Source organism: Carassius auratus, unplaced genomic scaffold (genome assembly GCF_003368295.1).
Source record: "Carassius auratus strain Wakin unplaced genomic scaffold, ASM336829v1 scaf_tig00013688, whole genome shotgun sequence".
Lineage (NCBI taxonomy): Eukaryota > Metazoa > Chordata > Actinopteri > Cypriniformes > Cyprinidae > Carassius > Carassius auratus.
Genome location: NW_020524428.1, coordinates 14250 through 41911, shown reverse-complemented (window position 1 = coordinate 41911; position 27662 = coordinate 14250). Strand labels below are relative to the sequence as shown.

Below are 27662 nucleotides of genomic sequence, written 5' to 3'. Positions count from 1 at the left end.
CGGTTTTCTGACTAATCTCGTGACTCTCTTGGATTGCTCTGGGGATTATACATTTACCAAAATTGTAAACACTCTCTGCTTTCGATTAATGTAATACTTTCCCTATTTGCTTAGCAAGCAACACTATTACTTTTTTACTCATAGTGTTTGAAAACGAACATGTTGTGCTCTAGACATTAAGGGAATGGTTAATTTACTGCAAGTTTCCTAAACCACAGGCCACATCTGAGTTTGTTTCTTCATCAGACTTGGGGAAATGGAGCATTGCATTACTTGCTTACCAATGGATGTGAATGGGTGCCATCAGAATGAGAGTCCAACCAGCTGATAAAAACATCACAATAATCCACACCACTCCAGTCCATCAGTTAACATCTGGAGAAAACAATATCTGCATGTTTGTAAGAAACAAATGCATCATTAAGAAACTAACTTAAAACCGTCGTTTCTGGTGAAAAAGTCCATGTCCTGTTTTCCTCTCACATCAAAATCCACCCACATATTAGTTTAGAACTGTTTTTGCTTGTAAACAGTGTTTGATCTGAGCAGATTCAGACCAGACAACATTTTTCACTGCTGGAGGAAGTGTTATTATGGATTATGGAAACATATTTCAGCTGGAAGCAACGTTTTGAAGTTAAAAATGTCATAATGATGGATTTGTTTCTTACAAACATGCAGCTTTTTACTTCTCAAGACATTAACTGATGGACTGGAGTGCTGTGGATTATTGTGATGTTTTTATCAGCTGTTTCGACGCTCATTCTGACGGCACCCATTCACTGTAGAGCATCCATTGCTGAGCAAGTGATGCAATGCTACATTTCTCCAAATCTGATGAAGAAACCAACCCATCCTATTCTTGGATGCCTTCAGGGTGAATAAATGTTCAGCAAATTTTCATTTTTGGTGATCTGTTCCTTTAATGACTCAGAAATGACGTGCTTTGTTGCTTTTCTCAGTAATCAAACTTCTTGTGTTTTTTTTTTTTTTTTTTTGCTTGACAGAGACAATCAATATTTAGAAGCCAGAATATCTGAAAACATACAAAATATCTGTCAGTACATGTTCTCAATATACTATAAAGTACACTTAGCATGTTTTGCCGGCTTGTTTGTTAGAAAGGCAATTGTTATTTGCTCATTTGCTGAATAAGATATTTTGCTGTTGATTTCAATGAGACTTTTTCCATGTAGTTTTACCAACAGTTGACTTTTTTACAGTTAACATGAATAAATCATAAATGAGAAACTAGAAATCTTGTAAAGCTCACATATCAGAAGTTCCCCCGTGCTTTAGGAAACCAGATATTTCTATATGTCTATAGATAAAACTCTTATCAGTGCATCTCAGAGGATGCCGTATGAGACACCCCTGTCATTTATTTTGGAAAGACGCTTGATTCAAGCCACATGCGGAGCATTGTGCACATTAGTTCTGTGCAAACTAAAAGCATGCACATATATTCAGGTTTCTGAGATTTTCTTCTTTGTTGGACATATATAGCGAGGTCAAGAAAATGCGAACGCTCCTTACAGTATGTATGCACTTTGACATTGTAGCCTTGACGCAAGGAACGGAGGTATAAAATGCCCTACAGTATGTTGTAAAGTATTGAGTCACTCAATGAGGTTTGGACGGGGTTCAGATCTGGGTTTGTGGTGGTGACCTACATGGGTCAGGGAGGAGTGTGATAGTTTTGAGATGCTCCCTGTTTGCACTCCTGTGGTCTGGCGTGAAAATGATTGTGAAAGCATTGGCTTGACAGTAGAAATTAATGCATCTTTAAGTATACGTTTTACTTGTATATAAAAGACCAACGCATACGGGTTTGGAGCGACACAAGAGCGAATAAATGAAGAACTGAGGAAATCTGTGGCCATCGGTTGAAGACTCCACCATTAAATCTCCCATAAAGTCCTTCAGTTTTAATCTCTTCATTTCCCTAAACATCAGAGGAGTGCTAAACTATTTTGGGAAGCGGATCTTAGGTCACTCTAATTTCTGGTGTTTTTACACCTCGAGAGCTCTTTGTTCTCTCAAACACTTTGTTCTTTTTATATATATATATATATATATATATATATATATATATATATATATATATATATATATATATATATATATATATAAATATATTCAGTAACGCTAACCTCACCTTCCTCCGAGGCAGCTGTAGGCCTCCAGTGATGTATTGAGGTAAGAATGCACTTCAAAGGAGGATAAAAGGACAAATGTAGGCTGTTTTTGAACCTGCGTCATCCTGTAAAATGGGAAATAAAAATGTGCACCAATGACAAACACCATCATTAAAGTGGGAACTGCACACGTGAGAATGGCTCCTGCATTGATAGCACATTAAATGTAATGTTTATTCATTGGTTCCTTAAAACACCAAGAGAAGGTGAGTAAGCGAGAGAAAAGAGTGAGTTTCAGAATCACTGGGACATGTAGAAAGTTCCCAGAAAGCAACTCCTCAAAGCTAGAAATGACGAGTAAAGGAAGAGAAGGGAACTGGCAATGAGAAGGAATTCCAATAGAGCTGCATGGAGCGTCTCCTTATGAACTGCATCCCGTGCTAATGGATTTCAGATGTACCGTGTCAAGAGCGCATAAAACATTCTGTCGTATGGGAATCTAAGAAACGACAGGAATTTACTGCACACGAAACTTAAAGATGTGAACGTTCTGACACTTATCCTACATGGTGCTCTCTTTTCCGTTGTGTACTTTGCATGTTGAAAGAGATCTAAACAGTGTTGAAATCACGCAGTTACTGGAGAGTAGAAAGGAATCCTGGCAACACTATAATAAACGTTTGGACAACTTTTCTAATAAGACGCCTCAAGATGATGAGGTTTTTCTAAAATGATACTTTGGTACCGCACAAGTGGATTCAAAAATGACCTGCCAAGATTAGCTACATTAGGTTATGAATCTCAAAAATAAGACATCATTAGTTGTTGATGACAAACTTGATGCATTAGGTCTTTTGCCACAATTGAATGCACACAAATGAGAAATCTAACGTCAGAGGGGAATATTTTCATTGAGACTTAAAATGACTTAAATGACATTAAGGTTATAAAGGTTTCTCCTTTGGCATTTCTCAAACAAAGCTACGTCTATATGGTTCCAGAATACATCATTCAAGTCTTGTAGAATATATATATATATATATATATATATATATTACATGCTGGTGAGTATATGATGTTTTTGCAAATTTTTGGTTGGCATTTAAACATGCACTATCACTCATTTGAATTTGTTGTGGATCATCAGATGTGATGTAATGACGTCTTGGAAGACAGTCTGAGCCAGTTTTCTTAAGACGCACCTTTCTTAACCATCGAAAGCTTCCCTCTGTGTTTCTTCGGAAACATCGGTGGAGGGTAATGATGAGGTTACTAAATATCCGGTCCTGATTAGAAATACAGCGGTTTTTCACCGTCCATCCCATGTCTAAACAGATCTCCACCCCAGAGCAAACGCATCAATTTGGCTTTTGGACATGAGTCTGGCAAATCAACTGAATTGAATTCTCACCCCACACCCTTGGAAAAAACGGCAGACTCATTCAGATAAACGTCATTCATGCAGAGAATGAAAAACATCTTTGACTCCTTATTTAAATTGGTCATTAATCTTTTACAGATCTGACGTGCACTTCCAGGTTCGGATGAAACTTTCGCATCTGCGGTTAATTACGAAGAGCGGGGAACGCCGATCTCTGTGGCTTCGTCTTGATAACGCAAATCCATGCCCTAACGCAAGTGAACAGGGGGGCTTGTTAAAACAATGATTTGTGCTACTGGGAACCAACTTGTCTTCGTTTTTGGTTTAACCTGACTGTAAAGTTGTCATGTAAGTTTGTTCCAGTGATCATTTAGCAATGTCTGCAATGTTTTTGCAACATTTCGGCCCTAAAACACCTGGTTCCATTTGTGAAACAGTTTTGTCAGCATGTGTCCCGCTGTGGTAAGAAGTACCCTCAGTGTGCAGTCCCTAAACTTGGGCGAACTTGTGTGTTAAAGTGGATATCAGGTTTCAGGTAAGGTTTTGGAAGGCCATTTTTGGTTTTCAGTCGTGTAACAGAAGAACCCTGATATATTTTGACTATGGTTTACCGCAGACGGTGACTCTTTCCATGCATAGCGTCCTGCTGAGGATCTAATCCTGAATCATTCCCTCTCTGAAGTCCTGTGTGATTGTGTGTAAGTGTCCTGTACGTCCATTACGCAAATGTTAACTAATGCATTTGTCAAAGGCTTCAGCATTTGGGAGCACAATTATGTGTTCTCTCCTTGTATTTAATGATATTAGTGGCCCATCAACTATGTCTACCTTGCTATTGCCTGCGATACACCTCATTCTTGCTTATTAGGGTGGTGTTGAGACTTTGAGAAAGACAGAGCCATGGAGTCCTTCGTCTCAGCAATAATAAACCTGGATGTGCTCCAGATCTCAGATTATTTGCACAGCAGTTCCCCATCTCAGTCACTCCAGCGCTGGTTTACATTGAAAATTACCCATAAAATATGGCCCAGCCAGTGGCCCCCTTATGGCTTAGGTGAAAATAGCATCACAATTCATGCAAAGAGACGTTATAAGCAAACATGGAGACATTTCTTTTCCAATGCATGAGATATTGCAAACTAAGTGGGTTATATAATGCCACTGGAGAAATGTCCTTAATGGGAGTTGTGTTGTTGGGCTCTGAAAGAATGAACCTATAGGAAAGAGTATGTTTTGCCTAGATTGTACTGAGATAAAATGGAGATATTCTCCAGCTCCTACTGAGAAGAAAATACCCTACTAATCTAGTGACGTACCTCTAGAGTTTCAGAAGAGATCTTAACAATGTCTCAAACTGTGTTTAGATTTCTAAGATACCAAAGTTTGCAATGAAAAGTACTTAATTTCATACATTTCTCATCATAAATATGCACTATTGAACTTTGGCCTGTTTATTGCCATCTGTGGTTGAGTCAGTTGTGCCTCACTGCCACAGTTTTCTTCATGTATGTACGTACATTAAGTTAACAAAACCTCAAGGATGAATTTTTAGGGGAAATACTGTCTCTTGGTTTGGTTTGCTTGGTTAAACTACTGCATCCCAGTACCTTACAGTAAGTAACAATAGCATGAACCTTAAACTCAACAGTTTGTAAGCACCCTTGATATATAATGGTTAATGGTCCTAAATAACTATTTCCAGCACAAGCCAACAAACCACTGTGGAAACAGCTCCAAACAGCCTCTTTTATGGGTCTGAAAATCAAGTAAAGCAGGTGTACCCTGGACAAATGGATGGAAAGCCTGGAATATCATCACGGATGGGAAGAACAGATGTGTGATGGCTCGGTAACTAACCAGAATATCCTACTGTACCTGTACCCACAGTCTACGGCATTTCCTGCAGCTGTTTTTAACTCAACATGCCTCACAGCACAGGAATGAAAGGTCCGCACTCATTGTGGATCCACGATTTAAGTACTTTATTAAGGGATACTGTACTTTTTCACTTGGGTGTGCTTGATAGAATTATCTCGGGAGATACAAATTGCCCAGAGCTTGACATGTAAGAACAACATTAAGTGAAGTGAAGTGAAGTGAAGTGACATTCAGCCAAGTATGGTGACCCATACTCAGAATTTGTGCTCTGCATTTAACCCATCCGAAATGCACACACACAGAGCAGTGAACACACACACACACACACTGTGAGCACACACCCGGAGCAGTGGGCAGCCATTTATGCTGTGGCGCCCGGGGAGCAGTTGGGGGTTCGATGCCTTGCTCAAGGGCACCTAAGTCGTGGTATTGAAGGTGGAGAGAGAACTGTACATGCACTCCCCCCACCCACAATTCCGTCAGGCCCAAGACTAGAACCCACAACCCTTCGATTGGGAGTCCAACCCTCTAACCATTAGGCCACGACTTCCCCTTTAATATCCTCAAGACATCAAAATGTGTCCAAAACCCATTCCCCCGTCCTCCCCCAAGATTTGTGCTTGGGTGGTAACGTTTGGCACCATTTTGTAGAGGGTCAGTTTTGTTGAGAGTCAGTCAGGTGGCCAGCTGTGTTTTCCCGCGTACTGACAACTATGCGTGTAACCTTGTGCAAACACATGTAGTACACCAAACACAAGCATGGTCGCAGCGAAATAAAGTGTGCAAATAAACTGACAAATACAACTAATTCTACATAGTTCACATGCAGTACATAGTTCTTTGTTTGGAAAGAATCACTGGCTCCTATAGGAAAGGGTTGTCACCCAGAAGACTTAATGAATATCAGTTTGGTGACAAAAATGAGTCAAAACTTGCCAAAGTAGTTGAGGGATTGTTTTGTGCTCATCATATTGAATGCAGCTTAATACATAATCTTATGAAATGCTGAAGAAGAAGTGTGAGATTACTGGGAGTCTTTACGAGGAACATCTGAGAAGTGAGCTCTCCAGTCTTTTGCGACGCAGCTCAAAGACAAAGTCAAATGTCTGTTTGCTTAGCATTAGCAAGTGTGATCCTGTCAGGCAGGACCATGGAGGAACGGCACCTCTGTTGGACTCCCAGACGGCTGCTTTGAAGTCAACGTTTGGGAGTTTGCAGATGGGGGTGGATCCGTTCCTCTACTGACGGGTAAAGCCAACCAGCTGTTCGGTGCTTCACGCTTGGATCATTTTGAAGTTCATCACCTTCCATTGTATGCTAGGCCATTGTTATAGCATCATATATTCACATTGACAGGTCATTTGTATTGTTTTGGGGGATATTATGTTTATGTTTATATATTAAGTAATTCTGATGGCAGTGAGATGCCCCAAATGCATCTTGTCTAGAGATTCAGATAAGATTTTAACAAATTCTCAAAATATTGAAATTTCCAAAAATTAAGTCAATGCAGTCAATCGTCATAAATCTCAATAGGAACAATATGAATTTCTCATAAAATTCAAGTCTCCTGAGCAACTTTTAAATAGTGGCATGTTCTTCTGGGAGATCTTTCGTCATGTTCCCGACATTAATATTAGCAGCATTAAGAAAACAACCATTGTTTTAGAAGGTGTGTGGTCTCTCGGCCATCTGGTAGTTGTTGAAGTTTGGCTTTTGATTGCACTCTGCTAGCTCTGGAAGCCACAGCAGACCCAGTGCACCATGGGATACATTTAGCAGGGCATGGCTACTTAAGATGGGAGTGGAATGCACTCTTCTTCAGTGAAATTCACTCTTAAGTGACACAGAGAGGCGATTTTTCAAACAGACGCCTAAACAGACTTCTCGCTCTGTTAAGTTTGGCTTGCGTTCAAATGACCGAATTCCAAAGCAAGATGTACTTTTGAATGAGTTTGGAAATTCGGATGAGTTTGGGTGGCTGACGTGAAAAACTGTATAGTGGTGCCACCATGTTGGTAGCAAAATACGTTGTTAAACTTTACTGTTTGTCACTAAGATAAATAAATGAGGTTGATTCTAGATGCATTTTGTGTAAAATTCTTGTAATTGTACTAACTGTGTATTTCCATAGTTGCAACTTTTCTATCTTTCACAATTGTGACTTATATATTTCTCTTATAAGTTTTTCATCTCACAATGTGACTATTTCTTATAATCGTGGTTTTATTTTTATCAATTGCAACTTTTATTTCTTGTAGGTCTTAGATTTTTTTGAACTACAATTGTGATGTAATATTTTTTAAAAAAAAGCACAACTTTTATCTCACCATTATTATTATTTCTCATAATTGCAACTTTATTTCTATCTAATACGAAGCCCATGTATAACCTTCAGGTACATCATAATCCTTTGAAACTTTTTGGCTGTTGACGATAATGGCGTGTTTTAATTACTTAAAAAATTACTTTAAATGCTTTTTAACAGGCTATTGACCAAACTTTGAATTAAAATATCCACTTAATCTTTCATGTAGGCCACCGTTTTGCTATAGATGGCCTCTATAATTATAATAATCGTAAAACTGCTTAATTTTCGTTTGCTATATTTCTGAATGCTTGAGACTTTAAAATCAATCAGACAATTGTATCAGACAACATGGCCATATATATAGATAGATAGATAGATAGATAGATAGATAGATAGATAGATAGATAGACAGACAGACAGACAGACAGACAGACAGACAGATAGATAATGGGAAAATGAATTTTAATGTCTGATAATTATATACAAAATCTGAAACTTACATCAGTTGGTTAGTTTTATGCCGGTCTCTTGGTTTCAGTTTTGGCCCTCCTGAAGTGAAGTGAGGTGAATTCCTGACTGTGAACCAGGCACGTTCTGGAAACTACCGGAAACCCTAACAACCTGCCAAAAAACAGGATCTAGATGCTGCATCACACTGATATGTCGTTAATTTGGGCTTTGCCTGTTAGCTAGCGAGTTGACAACTGGACCTTTTGTTGCAGAGCAGCATCTTAATGTCTTGTGTGGCTGTTAATGAGGAACTAATCAGCACCTTCAATAACAGCTGAGGTAATCCACTCCCTGAGGAAAGCCAAGGACAGCAAAACAAACTTAGCGCAATAAACTAACAAATACGATTTCTTAATATTGAGTCACTTTACCCACATCCCACCCCATACAGAAGGGATTTCCCAACTATAGCGCAGCTGTTCATAAAACAAACTGTAAAACATGATTACATCATTATTTTCAATTATTTGCAGATCATTTAAAGATTTAGTGATGTGAAATATATTTAAGATTTAAATTCAAAACCCCTGCTAAATTGTACATGTTAGGTAAAAACTATTAGCCTGAATGCACTGTAAGTCGTTTTGGATAAAAGTGTCTGCTAAATGCATTTAATTTTATCATTCAATATATTAATTAAAAATACATTGAATATTGACCAAAAAACGCAGTGGCAGAAAGCCGCAGCATGATTGCAATCATTCTTCTCCGTATCATCATCATCACAACCCGAATGTGTTTCCACACATGGTGGCTATTATCCTCAGACTCGTGTGTCCTTGTATGATGCAGTTGGAACAGAATTACCGCCCTTTGATAATGATAATCATTCATGAAATGACAACTAGCAATGATCTCACGCAGAGAAGACCTGAGATCATCTGAGGACGATGAGAGACTTGGGAAACCGCATGGTGTTACGTCTCTCTGTTCTGTTTGATGGTTAAATGCTAAGGGCAGACCGGTTAACGTTTATGACGAAACCTGATGTTTCTGGTTCTGACCGGGTGTTTCTGAGTCACTATGTGGGGTCGACTCGCAGTGATGCTTACAAAAAGAATACATTTTCAATTTATTACCAATTATTTATTTATTATTATTATTTTTAAATAAGTAGATCTCTGTTGTCTGTAAAAACTTTCAGAGTGAGCTAATAACAATCTATTTGTTATTTGGTCTATATAATTTTAACGATAGTTGTGAGAATGTTTCCTGTTAGCTAGCTAGGCATTTGCTAGTGCTTGGATGGTTACTTGGCAGTTGCTCTAATGTTTTGCCCGGTTGCTAGGTTGTTCTGGCTGGTTGTTAGGCAGAACTTGGGACATGAACTTCACCTCCATGTCCCTGTTTCCTTCAACACCTCCACAAGACATTTGGTGCCTCTGTAGAGAGGATAACACATGGAAATATTTGCTCTAAATCCTGGAAACCTGAGAGGGTGGACCAGTCTGAAAGACCTTTTATTCAAGAGGAACTGGGTCATATCAATTTAGATTGTATCCAAATGAATTCCTTGGTGAATAAAAGTCAAAAAAATATGAAATTGATTTCTTATCTTTGGTCTCTTTGTTTGTTTTATACAAACCAAAACTAAGTCTTACAATCAAAGACTTCGCTTTGGCATGACATGACAAATACTCGCCGCCATAAGATTGTTTGTATTTGCACTATACACCAACATCATAAATACATTTTCAAACCCTTTATGCCATGATTGCAACAGCCAACAACTAAACATGACTTAACAAATGTGACATTGCACCATCTGCTGACACTAAAGCAGACCTGCACTCCTTAAAAATTAACCTCTGGCTTTGTTCAAAAAAGCATGCTACTATACTGGTCGCCGTGATTTAACACATGATCCTGGATCAACATTATTGCCCAGAAATATAGCCTTAACCCAATCCCTACCTCTAAACCTAACCCTACCCATATTTTATTCCTAAAATCAATGGGAAACGATACCAGATTAACAAGGGTGTAGACAGGGGCGGATCTAGAAAAATATTGATGGGGGCAGGAATTTTTGAGGGGTGGCAGCATATTGCATTTATACTGAATTTAGTCAAAGTTATCACAGTTTGATGATAAATAGTTTGTGTGCACACTACAAAAGGGCACAGACTATCATTTAGAAACTTAATCTCATGCAATCAGTGTCTTGCATTTGAAACAGTTCATATAAGGAATAAGTGACCATACCCCATAAGCACCAGCACACTCACTAATGCATACAGTATGCATCGACATGTAATTAAGAGCATTATAAAAGGTTCAGTGTTATCAATATGTCAATTTATTATAAGAAACACAAGATTTTAACAGCCAATGACATTTAAAGATGGGGAGACTCTACTGTTAAGTGTTGATCACCATCTAACTCAACCAGTCAAGAGCTACATTTAGCCTTAGATGTTATGAATATGGTCTCTGAAGCATAGGTTTTATTAGCTGACAATAATAATAAATAAATAAACATTATAGGCCCAAATACAAATGTACTTTTAGAAATAGTTTTTGAAAAATATGGTGTTATTGTATTGGCAAGTTTAAATTAAAACTTCTATGAAAACTTGTGTGATAAAAATAATGTTTTAGTATATTTTTTTAAGTATATTTTACTAAGCAATGTCTTACATAGTTTCTTTGAGTTAGACCAGACTTTTATTTTGGTGGGTTGTAACCAGAGTTTCTGTGTTTTTTAATTAACTATTATTATTAGCTATTAAGCCTACTTGAAGTATAGCATACACGGCTGCTTCGCGTTTTCTGTGTTTTTTCTACAGTCTATGGTCTTTACACACCAGAATTGTGCCTGACACGCGCTGGCGCGCTGCTGCTACTGTAGGTGACATACTGTGCGTTCACACCGCCGGCGTCGAGAGCGTCAAAGTGGCCGGAAGTCATTCATTTTCAATGTAAGCCAGCGTCGAGCAGCGGCGAGGAGCGGCGCGGCGCGACTTGGCCGTTGAGAGCGTCGAGGAGAGTTGAAATCAAGGCAACTTTATGGTAATGAGCTATGACGCGGTTGGGCAGCAACCAATCGGAACGTAGAAGTCAACCGCTTGAGAGGATTCCAGAGGACGCAGCTCCGATCACATTAGTTCCCAAGCACAATAGAGGACAGGTTGATTATTGCTGTTTCGCGTTTGCAGTAATCTATGATGTGTCCCTGTTTGCGTACAGGGACATAAAAAAAATAATTAAAAGTGATACGTGGACCAAGGTGTCTGAGATTGTTCATTTTAAGTAAAGGATCTTAATATTTCGTCCACAACAATATTTAATGAGGTTAACTTATAACGTTAACCTTCTTGTGGTTAGTCTGCATGAGATAAACAAGCTTGTTTGCTTTGCGGCCACTTTAAATACAAAGTAAGCATTCGATCTACGTCAGAGCGTCTTTGCGCTCACGAATCTTTCTGCAGCGTCGTGAGCAGAGCAGCAAGAGCGATTTTTGACGCTCTCGACGCCGGCGGTGTGAACGCACAGATAGAGGGAGGCCGCCGACAGACCAGGATCTAGTCTTCAGGATGACAATATCTATACTATATTTATGTTGAGCATAAATATAAAGCCTACTGAATAAAGGACACCGTCAACAGTATTGACGGCAAAATAGACTATGTTTGACAGGTGCAATGTTTGAAAATCGAAAATTATTATTATTTTTTTTTTAATTACATTTATATCTGAATATATGCCAGAGTTCTGATCGGGTTCGCAAATCATTTGAGTCAGTTCAGGAGTTCGTAGCGGGATCGCGAATCATTTGAGTCAGTTATGGGGATCGCAAATCATTTGAGTCAGATCGGGAGTTCGGAGCGGGTTCGTGAATTATTTGAGTCAGTTTTGGAGTTCGGAGCGGGATCGCGAATCATTTGAGTCAGTTATGGGAATCACGAATCATTTGAATCAGTTCGGGAGTTCGTAGCGGGATCGCGAATCATTTGAGTCAGTTATGTGGATCGCGAATCATTTGAGTCAGATCGGGAGTTCGGAGCGGGTTCGTGAATTATTTGAGTCAGTTTGGGGATCGCAAATCATTTGAGTCAGATCGGGAGTTCGGAGCGGGTTCGCGAATTATTTGAGTCAGTTTGGGGATCGCAAATCATTTGAATCAGTTCGGGAGTTCGGAGCGGGTTCGCGAATTATTTGAGTCAGTTTGGGGATCGCAAATCATTTGAATCAGTTCGGGAGTTCGGAGCGGATTCGGGGATCATTTGAATCAATTCGAGAGTTCGTAGTGGGTTCGCGAATCATTCGCGCTCGTAAATTTTCAAATTGGCCATAACCTTTAATTCGTTGCTGCCAACTGGGGTGGCAGCAGGGGTGGCAAGGCTTTCTTTTAGGGTGGCATTTGCCACCCTATGCCACCCCGGTAGATGTGCCCCTGGGTGTAGAAGCACATAACCCTGATTGTAATCCTAAAACAGATATTTCCTGAAGTTATCTCTTAATTCTGATTGGTTGATTGGAATATTGTTCCAGGAACATGATTCATTTACTGTGCAAAGTAAGCAAATTTATTCATGAAACAGATAAAGCACAGCATACTGAAATAATAAAATGTCCAATGATGAAGTGAGATATAAACAGCTAAAAAAATTATAAAGCTACAACAATCTAGCAATACCCTAACAACCACCCAGGACAACCTAGCAACCAGCCAGGACACCCCACGTTAACAGCAGAGAGAACATGCAGTTGGCATTATGGCTGTCTATGGGTGCCGTCCTAAACATTTGTAATGCATACTTTGACTTTTAGCCACATTGCATTTAGATTAAATGCACTGCAGTCTGGGAAAACACATGTAAAAAGCCAAATAAAACAGACTGTGAAAGGCCCGTGCAAGTTGTGTTTTTGTGTGCTGTTCACAATATGCCAAACAAGTCAAGAGATGAGATGGTGAAAAACAATCAATAAACATAAGGTTTGTTTTCTTCCATTTAATATCCCCGTTGATTGAATAACAAACAGTAGATGCGTTGTAAGGAGCCAGAAAGACAGGACTGACGACGACGAACAACTTTCTCCTTGGCAGAACTTCTAAACACCTGTCAGGCATTTTACTTGGCAAAAACATACAACACGAAAAGGGGAAAGTAATATGTGCACTACTTTTGATTTCAAAGTAATGAATGCATAATCCCGGTTGTGTTTTTCATAATCCCGGTTGTGTTTTTAATACACATAGATAGATAGATAGATAGATAGATAGATAGATAGATAGATAGATAGATAGATAGATAGATAGATAGATAGATAGATAGATAGATAGATAGATATTGTTGTATGTTCATGGTCAATAGGGGGCGTCTATAGAGGTTTGTGGAGAAGCACCTTACAACATGTTTCCTGATGGAGAGAAAACGTAGATGCTGCTGCTGAAATCCTCCGTTTTTCTGGGATAGTTTCATGAATGCAGCACGTGAAAGACTCGCAACCTGAGGCTGATTTTTTTTTTTTTTTTTTTTTTTTTTTTTTTTTTTTTTTTTTTTTTTTTTTTTTTTTATTAAATGCTTGTTGAAGATAACAGCAAAACATACAAAATATATATATATAAAAAAAAAAAAAACACAAAAACATTAACAACAATCATTGTCATTACATTACAACCATACACCAGAGACCCTCAGTCCAGAATAAGATTCTTCAGTCTTTCAGTCCAGATTAAGTGCTAAATCCTTAAACACAGCCACTGTTCTCATGGCTTTTAAGTTTTTAGATAACTCAATAGACTCAAAATACATCTTCATTTCATGTTTAAATCTCAAAAAAAGAGGATTGCACTTAGAAAATTTACATTTGTGAATGTAAAATTTAGCTAACAGAAAAATAAGATTTATAAAATAAATATCACTTTTCTTTTCACCTTCATGAAAACCAAAAACGACATTTCTATATGTTAATTCAAAGTTAGGATTCACATAACATTTGATAAAATCACAAATGTCACACCAAAATGTCATCGTGAAAGAGCAGTTCCAAAATAAATGTAAAGTAGTTTCAGGCTTCTCTGAACAAAAAGAACATAGGGTATCAATGTCATTCTTAAGTCTTTTGAGAAAGCACTTAACTGGGTAAAACCTATGAATTAATTTAAAGCTAATTTCTCTCGTTTTGTTAGTTATCAGGTATTTGTGAGGTAATGTCCAAACTTTTTTCCATGGAAATATCACTTACAAAACTATTCCAATAAGAAATTACATAAGGCACAGAGACAGACTCCTCCTGAAACAAGACTCGAATTTTCTTATTGTTTTTGGATTTAGATGAAGAAAAGCACTGTTTACCTACAAATGTCTTACATAGATCCACTGAGCGACAAAGAAATGGAAAAGAAAATCCTTTATAAAGCATGATAACTCCTTGTGGCACTGCATCAGCCACGATAGCAAACTCTTTTGGAGTAACAGGAATTCCATGCTTTACCAAGAACTCAGAATAATTACAAATTGAACCATTCTGATTGAAAAGTTGAGATACAAAAATAATTCCATTACTAACCCAATTATCAAAGAAAAGAGATTTATGTTTATACAGTAGGTCCTTATTATTCCAAATTATATAAGAGTGAGGAGTAAAATTGTGTTTAAAGATGAGGGACCAAGCTAACAACATTTGCCTATGAAAAAGGGATAATTTAACAGGGATTTTCATTATGCTATAATTACAGGTTAATAAGAATTTTAAACCCCCTAATTTTGGAAAAAATTGCATTAGGGATCAAATTCCAGATAGATGCAGGCTTATTTATGAAGTTTTTTATCGAGTTTATTTTAAAGGTGTGGTTTAAAGTAGTAAAGTCAAGAAAGTTTAACCCCCCCTTCTCAATAGTGTTCATGAGTACAGATTTTCTGACAAAATGAGTTTTAAACTTCCAAACAAAGTTGAGGAGCATGGTATCTATTTTTTTAAGAACGGCGGTGTCAACACTCAAAGAAAGAGCGGCGTATGTTAACCGTGACAAGCCCTCAGCTTTGGCTAGTAAAATTCTTCCCTTTAACGACAGATCTCGCTGGAGCCATATATAAAGTTTTTTCTGTGTACTCTCAATTAGGGGATTAAAATTTACAGAGCATCTATCTAATTCATTTTTTGTTATAATAACACCTAAATATGATACCTGATCTTTAATTTGAATATTACAAATGTGTGACAGATTACACTCTTTGATGGACATGAGTTCACATTTTGAACGGTTCAAGACTAAGCCTGAAGCTTTGGAGAATTGCTGGATATATTCTAGAGCTAACGGAACTTGAGTAGCATCATGCAAAAAAAGAGTGGTATCATCAGCCAACTGACTGATGAGTATCTGTTTGTCAGCAATAGATATACCACGAAGACCACTATTAGAAACATAAGATGCAAATATCTGGGAAACTAGTAAAAACAGATAAGGGGATATTGGACACCCTTGTCTAATACCACGTGACAAATAAAATCTAGGAGAAGTTCCGTATTTTAATTTGATTGTACTATTACAATTATAATAAAGGGTTCTTACAGCCCTGCAAAAATACTCACCAAAACCAAACTTTTGTACTGATTTAAAAATAAAATGATGCTCTACGGAGTCAAAAGCTTTATAAAAGTCCAGGAAAAGAATAAAACTATTGTGTTCCACCAAATCGCTATAATCAAATAAATCTAAAACTAATCTAATGTTATTCATTATGTGCCGGTCTCTCATAAATCCAGATTGAGTCTCATCTATAATGCCATCCAAACAATCTTTAAGTCTTTTAGCAAATATTATGGCAAAAATTTTATAATCGTTGTTAAGGAGTGTGATGGGCCGCCAATTGTCCAAATTAGTAAGATCTTTCTTTGGCTTAGGAATTAGTGTGATAATACCCTGCGTTAACGTAGGAGGTAGAGCTTCTTTATCAACACTCTCTTTAAAAACATTTGTTAAAAAAGGAGAAAGATCATTAGCAAATAATTTGTACAGCTCAGCTGTAAGTCCATCAGATCCTGGGGATTTGTTGTTTTTCAAGCTCTTGATTGCGCTTTGTACTTCCTCATGAGTTAAAATTCCATCACAACACATTCTATCACTGTCCGAAATAACTTTAACATTGTTAACTGTGTCCAGAAACAAATTCGACATCTGCTCTGTACATTTTGAGCTATACAGATTTTTATAAAAATTGGCACTGAAATTGGCTATATCCTTCGGATCTTTTATAATTTTGCCATCAACAGATAATTTTTCAACTGTAGAAAGGGTAAAATTTCGTTTTTCAAGCTTAAAGAAATATGCAGTATTGAGTTCACCCTCTTCGAGCCATTTTTTCCTGGACCTTATATAAGCACCCCTAGCCTTTGATAAATATAAATCATCTAATTTAGTTTGCAAAGCTGCAAGTTCAGATTTCTCCTCCAAAGATAGACAAGTAAAATTATGGGTTTGAGATAATTTCATGATCAGGCTGTCCTCAAGAACTCTTCTCTTTTTAGCTAAGACTGCTCCAACGTTTCTTAAGTAAACACCAATTTCAAATTTTAGAAGCTCCCAATTAGTACAAAAAGAATTTTGAATTTTGGCTGCTTTCCAATATTGAGCAATTAATTCTTTAATTTTATCAATTACATCTGGTAATTCTAAGAGTGAACTGTTTAGTTTCCACAAAGAGGATTTTCTATGACCTGGTGCATAATCTGCCGTCAAAGGGGTATTAATAAAGATAGTTTTATGGTCAGTCAAAGGGGTGTGTTGAATGCCAACATTTAAGTCAAAATTGGACATACATTTTGATATGAGCCAATAGTCAATTCGAGATTGACTAGACCCAGCTTTGTTGGCCCAGGTAAACTCCACATTGTAAGGGTATTTTTCTCTCCAAATGTCCACCAATTCAAACTTCTTTATTAAACCTAACAATGCCGGGCTAAGACAATCAGTCCTCTTTGGTGGATATCTATCCAAATAGTTATTTAATGATACATTAAAGTCTCCTCCTAGTATGAAAAAAGCATTAGGGAATTTATTCGACCAATGTGTGAGTTTCTCATCTAACTTATCATAGAAACATTTATTATCCTGAGACGTATTGTACCCATATATATTTCCCAGAATTATTGTTTGTTGGTTAAGCGAAATTACTAGTAAATGAAAGTGTCCCAAACTATCTGAATCTGAACCTAATATATCCCCATTAAACGTGTTTCTCAAAATGCTTACTCCAGCAGAACGTTCAGTGCCATGAGAACTCCAAATATCATTACCCCACTGAGATTTCCACCATTTGTAATCCTCTTTAGTAGAATGACATTCCTGAAGAAAACAAAAATCTGACTTGTGTTTTTTAGCAAACAAAAAAAGAGCTTTCCTTTTGACACTATCCCTGAGGCCTCTGGCGTTAAAAGATACCAATGACAATGACATAAACAACGAACAATATGAAGAGAAAATAAATCAGGCTAAGTAGCTGAATGAACCACTCGTTCAACTCACTTTCCTCAAAAGTGCAAGCAACCACAAGAAAAAAAAAATTGCCCACCCGGTACATAAGTATTCATATTTAAGTTCAGAAAAAAAAGTAAAAGTTACATTTAAGTTTCTGTATTCAAGTATTAACCATTTCAAAGCATAAAGTAAAGAGGAGTGAAAAAAAATAAATCAATTTAAAAGCCTTCAATAAAATAATGTATATCCGTGTTTAAGGAAGATTGTAGTTGTCTATATAAAGTAAGTCTACTGCTTAATACCATGAAGATATTATGTATTTAGAAAAAAAAAAAAAAAAAAAAAAAAAAAAAAAAAAAAAAAAAAAAAAAAAACCCTAATCAGATCGCACGTGAATCATTGAATAAACGGTTGCATATGAATAAACGTTAACGATGCTACTAAGTAGATTTGTTGGCTAAATCTTTAGCAGACAGTCTTTTACCCTCGATGACAGCGAAAGGACCGTGAAAGCCAGCCCTCTTCCCTTCCCTTCTCGCCCTCTCTACTGTCGGCCACAGAAGAGTCCTTGCATCCTTATCTTTCTGCGAGAGATCCTCGAAGACCTTAATCTTCTTCTCCCTGAGCAAGTTGGATGTTTTGGCGTCTTTCCAAACTGTGTCCCGCTGGGAACGCGATGAGAAAAGGACAATTATGCGACGGGAAGACTTTTCTGCAGCAGAGCGAGGCCCCAGTCGATGAGCGATGTCAATTCCGAAGTGCAGATCAGCAGCGATACTTGGGGAAACCTGGCTAAAGAGGTCGATGATCATCCGCTTCACGTTCTCTCCTGAATTCTCCGGAATACCAGCGACACGCAGATTCCATCTTCTCTTGTAAGCATCCAAATCGTTACACCTATCACGAAGTTCAACATTTTCTTTCTCCAGTTTTCCGATTTTCTTTTGCATCTCGTCAGATTTTTCATTCAAACACTTCACTTGTTCACCGTGGAATTCGAGAGAGTTGATTATCTGTTTAATAGAATTCGAATTCTCAATCACCGTCTTTTCAACTCCTTGAATTCGGCGCAAAGTTTCTTCGTGCATGGCCTCCATTCTCTGCATAAATCTCATTAGCATAGTATCACTCACCGCTGGACTATCAGAACTCGGTTTGCTTTTTTTGGCAGGATTGGGTTCAGGTGTATCTGGTAAAGGCATGAAACCATCAGACTGTCCAGCAACTGTCTCCATATCAGTGCTTAGAGTTCTCCTAGCATAACTATGCATCGCAAGATGAGTTTCTTCTTGGTCTTCCATATTCTCAAGTCAGTGCATCAATTGTTGCAAAAGCACGCGCTAGCACTTCGATAGCTATAGCTTGGAGAGAAAAGGTGCGTCTGAAAAGCTTAACAAAAATATGTGCAAAGAAAAAAAAAGCCTATTAAAGTGCGGCTATTCGAAATAATTTCTGAACATGACAGGTTTAAAAGTAAAACCGGGATTTGAGCAAAAGTTTTTAAGAGCTACTGTAAAACCGTCTTGTCACGACGCCATCTTGGCCCCGCCTCCAACCTGAGGCTGATGTGGTGGATGTGATCCAGCTGATGTCGTCATCGCATTCCTTCGAACATTCGCGTTTGTTTTCATTCTGATTTCGAGCGTTCGTGAGGCTGGATGCTGTTAATAGCGAAGAACGGGACTAGAACACGGAAAGACGGGAAGAAGAGGCCCTGTGCCCTGCTTTAATCGATATCCACCACCGCTTCTCCATCACTGAAGCATGGACAGGTACATTATAAAAAACAATCGTGTATGTACATATACTGTACAGTCATTAATCGCTGACATAATTTGGTAATTACTCAATAATTTTGAGGTGGATGGTGTTTTTTCGTATGTTTTTCCCCTTATAACGTAATGTATTGAACGTTACTATTAAATCACGGTAATGATTTTGTCTATTTCTGACTTCATCGAGCTGGGTTTGCTATACGGCATCTATTCATAATTTATTTGCGATATAGTCAGGTTTGTTGTATTCTGCCTGAAAACAATCGACGTCAGGCCTGTTAACCCTTTCTAACTGGCCTAAATGTATTTTTTATTTTATTTATTTATTTAAAAACACATTTAGGACAATATGGGTTTAGTTTAGTTTATTTAAGCTCACCTGAGCTTAAATGCATATATATATATATATATATATATATATATATATATATATATATATATATATATATATAGGCCTATATTAATTATATTTTTTCTAGATTAATGATGGAATTTGTTTGTTTACATTTTTTACGACTAATATGTGGCGTCTATGCATAGTTTTATTGCCAGCTTGTTGATTGTTCTGAAAACACACATAGCTAATCTTGAGGAGTCATGACGTCACGACGGCCGTTTAACCCTGTAAGAAAACACGTTCCTGATAATATTGTCTATTTTATGTTCTAAATAAACTCACCTGTCAGAGTGCTGTATTTCTAACGTAAGAAGTACTCAAATTTACACTACTTTTAGTCAGATTTTAGTTGGATTTATCTGATTTGTTGTAAACATTAACTTGAAAACGGCGATCGCTAATCGCTGCGGAGTCAAAACGTTGTAGGCTTTTAACCCCTTCGCTGCCTAAGCCACTCTTTAGAAGACACATTTCGATAAATATTTGTTCTTTTTATTTTATTTGAACTCACCTTTCAGTTCATTGTGTTATTTTAAAGCAGTAGTTCAGCCAAAATGGAAAATACTGGAATAATTATGTTATTATCATGAGAGTTTTTGTTCCGTCTACTGCGGACCGAATTGTATCTTTAGATGGTTTGTATGCTGTAATAATCTAGTATAGCCTTCTCTAACTCTCTCTTTTGGTGTCTAGATTAGAGGAACTTGTGAACCAGTGGATTTGGCGGCAGGATTTCTGGCTTCCTCCTGGCGTTACATGGAAAGACATCGCTGAAGGGACGGCGGATGGAAGTCGTTTTCCCGTACCCCGCGACCTGCTCATCTCTCTGCCCTTGGCCCTGAGTTTCATCGCACTGCGGTTTGTTTTTGAAAGGTACATATCAATACTACATCTATATTCATATTGTAAGTGAATTTTAAAACAAACAGGTGCAAACTCTGATCAGTAGTGTAACATTACTGTAAACACTAGCGGATTGGGTAACTAATGCGCGGTTTGGTTTTCTCTCTAGTGCACTTAGAATGCTTTCTAACATTAACTACAATGTATTATTCAACAGTTAATCTTTGAATGATTGAAATGAGGACATCAGGCCGAAGTTTAGTGTGTCAGTTTGGACCGAATTAAAGTGGAGTATTGTTTTCTCATGGTTTCGTTGTCAATATTTCCATGTAACCAAAACCACAGGTGCATGCTGCTATTTTTACACCGTCGCCATTATCTTTTTGCAGCGACTGGATCCTCATTGGACTTGTTTATTTTTTCTACTAAAGAACTGTTTGTTTTTTTGTGTTTATTTTTCATGTGCAAATACCACTAAGAAGTATTTGTTTCAAATCAAAATCGTTCATTTAATTTATATTTTCTCAAAATAACCCAAGTTCTTCCTAAAAAAGAAACAAAATAAATGCAATTTAGAACATTATCATATTATATTATATTATATTATATTATATTGTGTGTATGTGTTTGTGTGTGTATGTATATATATATATATATTCATACAAATATATATGTATTTTTTATAAGATGATCATACATTAATATACTAATAATATAAAATAGCTTAATAGTATATAGTAGTAAAAATTGTATATTAAACGTTATATTTAAATATATTAAATAATCAAATAACTTTTTATAAATGTTATTAACTTTAAACCTAAATAGCTAATTATGATTTTTTTAATAATCATTAAGTTACCAAACAAATGAATACGTTTAAATTCAGCATTTTTGTTTGAATTGTTTTTTTTATTTATTTATTGTTTTTTATTTATTTTTTGTTCAGTGCTCTGTTTATTATATTATATTACAGTATATTACAATATAAAAATATAATCTTAACAGATATTATAATATTATTAATATTTTAAAAAGTATTTTTATTATTCTTATTATTAAGACAATAAATAAAATAATTTATGATGTCACGTATCATATCGATTCCTTTCTTACTTCTGTTGATTATGTGATCTTGACAGACCATTCACATTTCTATCTCAGAGTTGTGAGGTTGTTTTGCCGGTCCGGACGAGCGAGTCAAGTGCAGACCTGCTGTTTATACAGTATAAGACAGAAAGGGTGCGACTCACGACGCCAGCTGTTTGTCCCGTCGCTCCTGAGGCGAGATCCCACTCTTTCTTGATGTTTGCTCATCAGATGCCGCCCACATCTCGCTCCACAGCATGCCACGCTTGATTAAAGATCTTGTGTTACAGACGGCATCGGGTTTCGGTCAGATGCTTGTGTGTCACGCCCTGGAGTGTGTGTGTGTGTGTGGCAGGGTTGTGGCGCTGCCGCTCAGCCGGTGTCTGGGCGTCCGGGACAGGGTTCGTCTGCGGGTCACACCCGTCCCGAAGCTGGAGGTGTTTTACCTGCAGAAGAAGCAGCAGCCGTCTCAGGTGAGAGACACAACATCATCACGTACAGCTGCTGAGAACAAATACTGGAGACAGAGGCACATCTAGAAGGAAACGGGACTGTTTTTATCTGCTCTTTTCAGTATTAAACAAAAGTTTTAGTTTTATTATTATTCATTGCAATGAATTCTGGGATTGTGTTTTCTCTGAATTATACATGCAATGCAGATTTATTTTTTGTCTAAAATTAGGTATCTTAGAAGGCATCATGGCACATTATTATAAAATAATAATAATCATTTATTATAGTTTTAAAGTAAAAATTTTTTATTATAAATTGTATTATTGGTTTATTTTATTATACTTTTTAAAATGTATTTTAATATTGTCTAAATATTTAATATTAATATTATCTAATATATTTAATACACAAAAATTTGTGTTTTTATTAACAATAATTGGTACTTGTTATTTAAATAATAATAATAATTTGGTAATATTACATAATAATAACAATAATAATAATAATAATAATAATTAGTGATCCTATAATGAAAAAAAAACATAGACATCATCATTAGTATCATTAATATATTCAACATTTATGAAATAATAATAATCATTTATTATAGTTTTAAAATAATTGTTAATAAATGTTATTTGTTTATAAATATTATTAATATGTATCATTTAATAACTAACATAATATTAATATTATATAATTATTATATTTTATTATATCTAACACTACCAATGCGTATTGATATTATGTTATAGTTTTTTTTTAATAATTTATATTTACATTATTTTAATATATTTTATATACATGCATATAATGTTTTGATGTTTTGAAATCATAGAACATAATATATTTTATGTGTGTGTTCAGAACGATCTGCTGGTTCTGGAGAAGCTCTGTGGACTCTCTCAGCGTCAGATCCAGAGCTGGCTGCGTCACCGTCGAAACCAGGACCGTCCCAGCAGCACCAGGAAGTTCTGTGAGGCCTCGTAAGCTGACACGTCTTCTGCTTCTGAAGTCTGCTCGAAATAAACCGTCTGTGTGTGTTTAACACGGCTCCTCTGTGTGGCTCCTCAGGTGGAGGTTTGTGTTTTATCTGGTGGCCTTCTCAGCTGCTCTCGTCTCACTCGTTCAGGTGAGTATCTCCAGACTCATCACAGACTGAGATGCTCTCAGAAAAATAGTCCTATTTGTGCCTGATGATTTCAGAAAATGGTTTTAGAATTTAATTTAATATTATTTTTAATAATAATAATAATAATAATAATATTTGTTTGATATCATTTTTGGCTTAAATATTTATTTTATATAAAACATTTAAAACATAAAAAAATGAAATTATAATTAAAATATTTTTATACATTTTAAAATATATTTTAATATTTAATATTAATATATATTATATTATCTAATATATTTAATACACACAAAAATGTTGTCTTTTAATGATGTTTTAATGATTGTTACTTAAACAAATATATATATATATATATATATATATATATATATATATATATATATATATATATATAAAATTTGTTAATAATAGATAATAATACAATGTATAATAATAATAATATAAGGGAGCAGTTCTGTAATGTGCATTATATTCCAAAGTTAAATAATAACAAAAATGAATATATATATATATATATATATATATATATATATATATATATATATATATATATATTCAGTTTTTTATATACTCAATTATTTATAGAGATAAAATAATTCAATAAAAGTAGATTTGATTTAATTCTTAAAATATAATACATTTAATAACTATAGATTTGCAGTCCTATATTTATACTTTGCCTGTTACTCCAAAGTAAAATATATATATAGTATATATATTATTATTTTTTATTATCATATATATATATTTTTTGCTTAAATGTTTATTTTATTTTAGGTAAAACATTTAGATATATATTAAAATTAATACAAAAATTATAAAAATAGATTTTCTGCATACACCAAAATAAGGATCCCTGTATTTAAAAAAAATGGTGCATGTTACTCCAAAATAAAAACGAAGTATTTGATAATATTTTTATTTTATTAAATATCTTATACACTGAATACATAAAAATGTATAATCATATAAGGCAAAAAAAAATTGGTGCAAGTTACCCCAAGTAAAAAAAAATCATCATAACTTGTACATTAAAAGACATACCTGTAATAAATTATTATTATTATTTTGTTTCACGTCATTTTTGTTTTTCAGACTCCGTGGTTTTGGGATCATAGGGAATGCTGGCGTGGATACCCAAGACAGGTCCGTAACAAACGGCTCTCCACACACTGACTTCCTGCTGAACAATCCCAGGAACTTGAGATTAGGCAGAAATCAGAGGAACTAGTGAGCGCTGCACCCCACGATCCGATCAAAACAGCCCAGACTATCTCACAAGAGCCAGAAACATACTACACACTTAAACCTTTTAACCTTTCACTTGTTTGAATATGAAAAAGAGACACAAAATGTGCTCTTGTAGATCTCGTTATGTGTGATTTCATCCGCAGGCCGTAACAGAAGCTCAGTTCTGGTATTACATCATGGAGTTAGCCTTCTATCTCTCGCTTCTGCTCTGCGTATCGGTGGACATAAAGCGCAAAGTAAGTGTCCTTCAACATTATATTTCTTTTGAAAGGTCTTTTCATTCATAAACTGCGCTTGTGTGTTTGTTTCGTTGTGTAGGACTTCAAAGAACAAATCATTCACCACATCGCCACCATTTTCCTCATTGCTTTCTCGTACTGTGCGAACTATGTGCGCGTGGGAACCCTGGTGATGCTCGTCCACGACTCTGCTGACTTCCTGTTGGAGGTAAATCTCAGAATCTGATTGGCCAGTCGGTGAGCTTCTGTTATGACATCATGACCTCAGGATTCATACTGATGTAGGGCCTTATGACTTAAAATTCTGATTTATTTTTCCTTTTTTTCCCTTAAAAATCTCTTTTTTATTGAATTATAAATTATAATAAAAAAATGTAATACAAAATGTTGTCTTTCTCTTTATTTATTCCTTCTCTTTCTACCTTGTACTTATTAAAACAATACTTAGAACTTGGTGTTACGAGCACTTCCTGTGTCTGTTTGGCTCTTTAATAAGAAGTATTTCCCAATTGTAAGTTGCTTTGGATAAAAGCATAGACAAAATTACTAAATTTAAATGTTTTATTTTAATATTTTTAGACTATGTTTTAATGGTTAAATAAAATTTTTGTAATGAATAAAACTATACATAATTTAATAACAATTTAACTAAATGTAATTTTTTAGGGCCCAATTAAATACATAATTTTTTTTCTCAAATACTGTTTATTTTTTTAACACTGTTTACTAAGTTTTTACAATAAAATATACAGAATTTTTTTCAAATTTTGTTTTCCATTTTCCATTTTTTCTGGTGAATGATGGCATTAAATATTAATTAAATATATCCTTTGATAAAATTTAATTTAAACTTTTTTTGGCAAACAAAGTGCTGCACAGTAAAGTATTATTATTAAAATTAAAACATGGAAGAAAAATGGTGATGATTCCTTCAATAAATAGTTTTAATACTAATAAAACAATCTAATGGTGCTGTTTGCTATCTTTGTTCATTCGCAAAGTCCACGCAAAGATAAACAGTCTTCATTGCAGAAGTTTTTAACATAAATGCTGAAAAACGTGATTCTGACAGTTTCTTGTGGAATTTATTTTGGAAGTTGTTTCATGTTCTTTGCCATATACACGTCAATATATAAAGAATGACTGATGTTTTGTTTTTGCTTGATTTGCAGTCTGCCAAGATGTTCAATTATGCTGGATGGAGAAAGACCTGCGATGCCTTGTTTGTCGTTTTCGCCGCTGTATTCCTGGTAACTCGCCTCGTGGTTTTTCCATACAGGTAATAACTTAATTTAATGCCGATTTCAAATGATTTATGAATGTTCTTTTCAAATCTAAGACATTCAGGTGAAGATTTACGAACTGTGTTTTGGTTCATTTCCAGAATCGTCTACACAGCGGTGGTGGATTCGTTGGACGTCTTTCCTCCGTACCCTGGTTATTATTTCTTAAATGGCCTGTTGCTGGTTTTGCAAGCTCTGCACGTCTTCTGGGCTTGGTTGATTCTTCGAATGGTTCATAAATTTATCTTTTTAGGCAAAGTGAGTATCTTACGTTATTTATGAGGTTATCCCCTATTTATATATAAGTAAAAAAAAAAAACTAAAACGTGTTTTTAAGGTGGAACGCGATGAACGGAGCGATGAAGAGAGTGAAGCTGATGAAGAAGAAGAAGAAGAAGAAGGTGGAGAAGAAGAACACACCTGGGAGCAAAAAAAGGGTGCTTTTAACACAAAATTGGCATCGTTAGCCAATAACTGTGTTCTGAACAATTTAACAAATCAGAGGCGAAAAATGAATAGTAAAACTCCAAAAGCCAGATAGTAATGCTACTTTATGTATTTAAACGTGTTAAATCATCTTCAACTTTCTTGGCTTACCTTGTTTGTCAAAGTCCTACTGTAATTTCAGACCGCTGGTGTTTTGGTTGCGTGAAAACATAACGCGTAGTCAGTATATTGCGTAAAACAAAAAATACTACTTGTTTGCATTATTACATTACCATTGGAGTATCTTAAATAGGTTAAACTTTAATTTGTTTAAAGTTAGTCTAATTAATTATAGTGCATTGGTTGAGTAGTAGCACTATAACTTAAATTTTTTTTAACGTAAATACAAACGTGTTTTTTTTTTTATAAACAGACATTTTAAGTATTAATTGTTGAAGTGTTGTTAAAGTTAATTTACTAATTTGCTGCAACATTTAGATGCATTATTTTTAAATACTCTGTAGAAGAAAAAAAAAGAATAGATAGTTGTGTGTGAAAATTATGAATTTTCTTCAGTGGCTATTTGTATCAAAATGGGCATTGGTTGACCTTTAGGAGAAACTTACTGCGCCATCAGGTAGTGATATGTCCACTTGTTTTTGTGATTCTTCTAATGTAAGATTTTGTTGCAAGGAGCTTTTGGAGCTTGTTGTGTTTTATAAGATGGCGCATTGAAATCATTCAGATGATTTCTCACTGGAGCATGTGCCTCGAAATCTTTAAAGTCAAAGGGGGTAGTTAAATTTGAGGGCAACTATGTAAGCCCCTTGATTTCTTAAATACTGACTCTGCTCCAAGGGCTAAAGGCAAAGTTTTTTTCGTTGTTCTAGATGAAGCTGGAAAGTTTATTTGCACAGTAGCCATAACTGATCTTTCATTCAAAAGCTGTGCGTCTGTCTTACACTGTTTAACTTATAAAAGACCTGTGATTGTTTTTGTATGAATTTCCCTCTTTTTATTGGGATTTACCATGTTCTGAGTTTGTTAATGCAACATTTTGTAGTTGTTATATATCTTGTAACAATGACAGAAGAGGAATATATTCTTGTAATCTTCAGTACTGGTAATG

The 27662-nt window shown here is 35.7% G+C and overlaps 1 protein-coding gene across 1 annotated transcript; it reads left to right on the top strand.

The window, feature by feature from the left end:
• The first annotated feature begins 19204 nt into the window (after positions 1 to 19204).
• LOC113074099 (ceramide synthase 2-like) lies at positions 19205 to 27650 on the top strand. Its single transcript, XM_026246821.1, has 11 exons — positions 19205 to 19414; positions 20508 to 20687; positions 22102 to 22219; positions 23067 to 23185; positions 23274 to 23331; positions 24430 to 24480; positions 24729 to 24821; positions 24904 to 25032; positions 25997 to 26103; positions 26209 to 26365; positions 26445 to 27650. Exons 1-11 carry the CDS (start codon positions 19407 to 19409, stop codon positions 26646 to 26648), a joined length of 1224 nt encoding a protein of 407 aa, XP_026102606.1. The 5' UTR covers positions 19205 to 19406; the 3' UTR covers positions 26649 to 27650.
• The last annotated feature ends 12 nt before the right edge of the window (positions 27651 to 27662 follow it).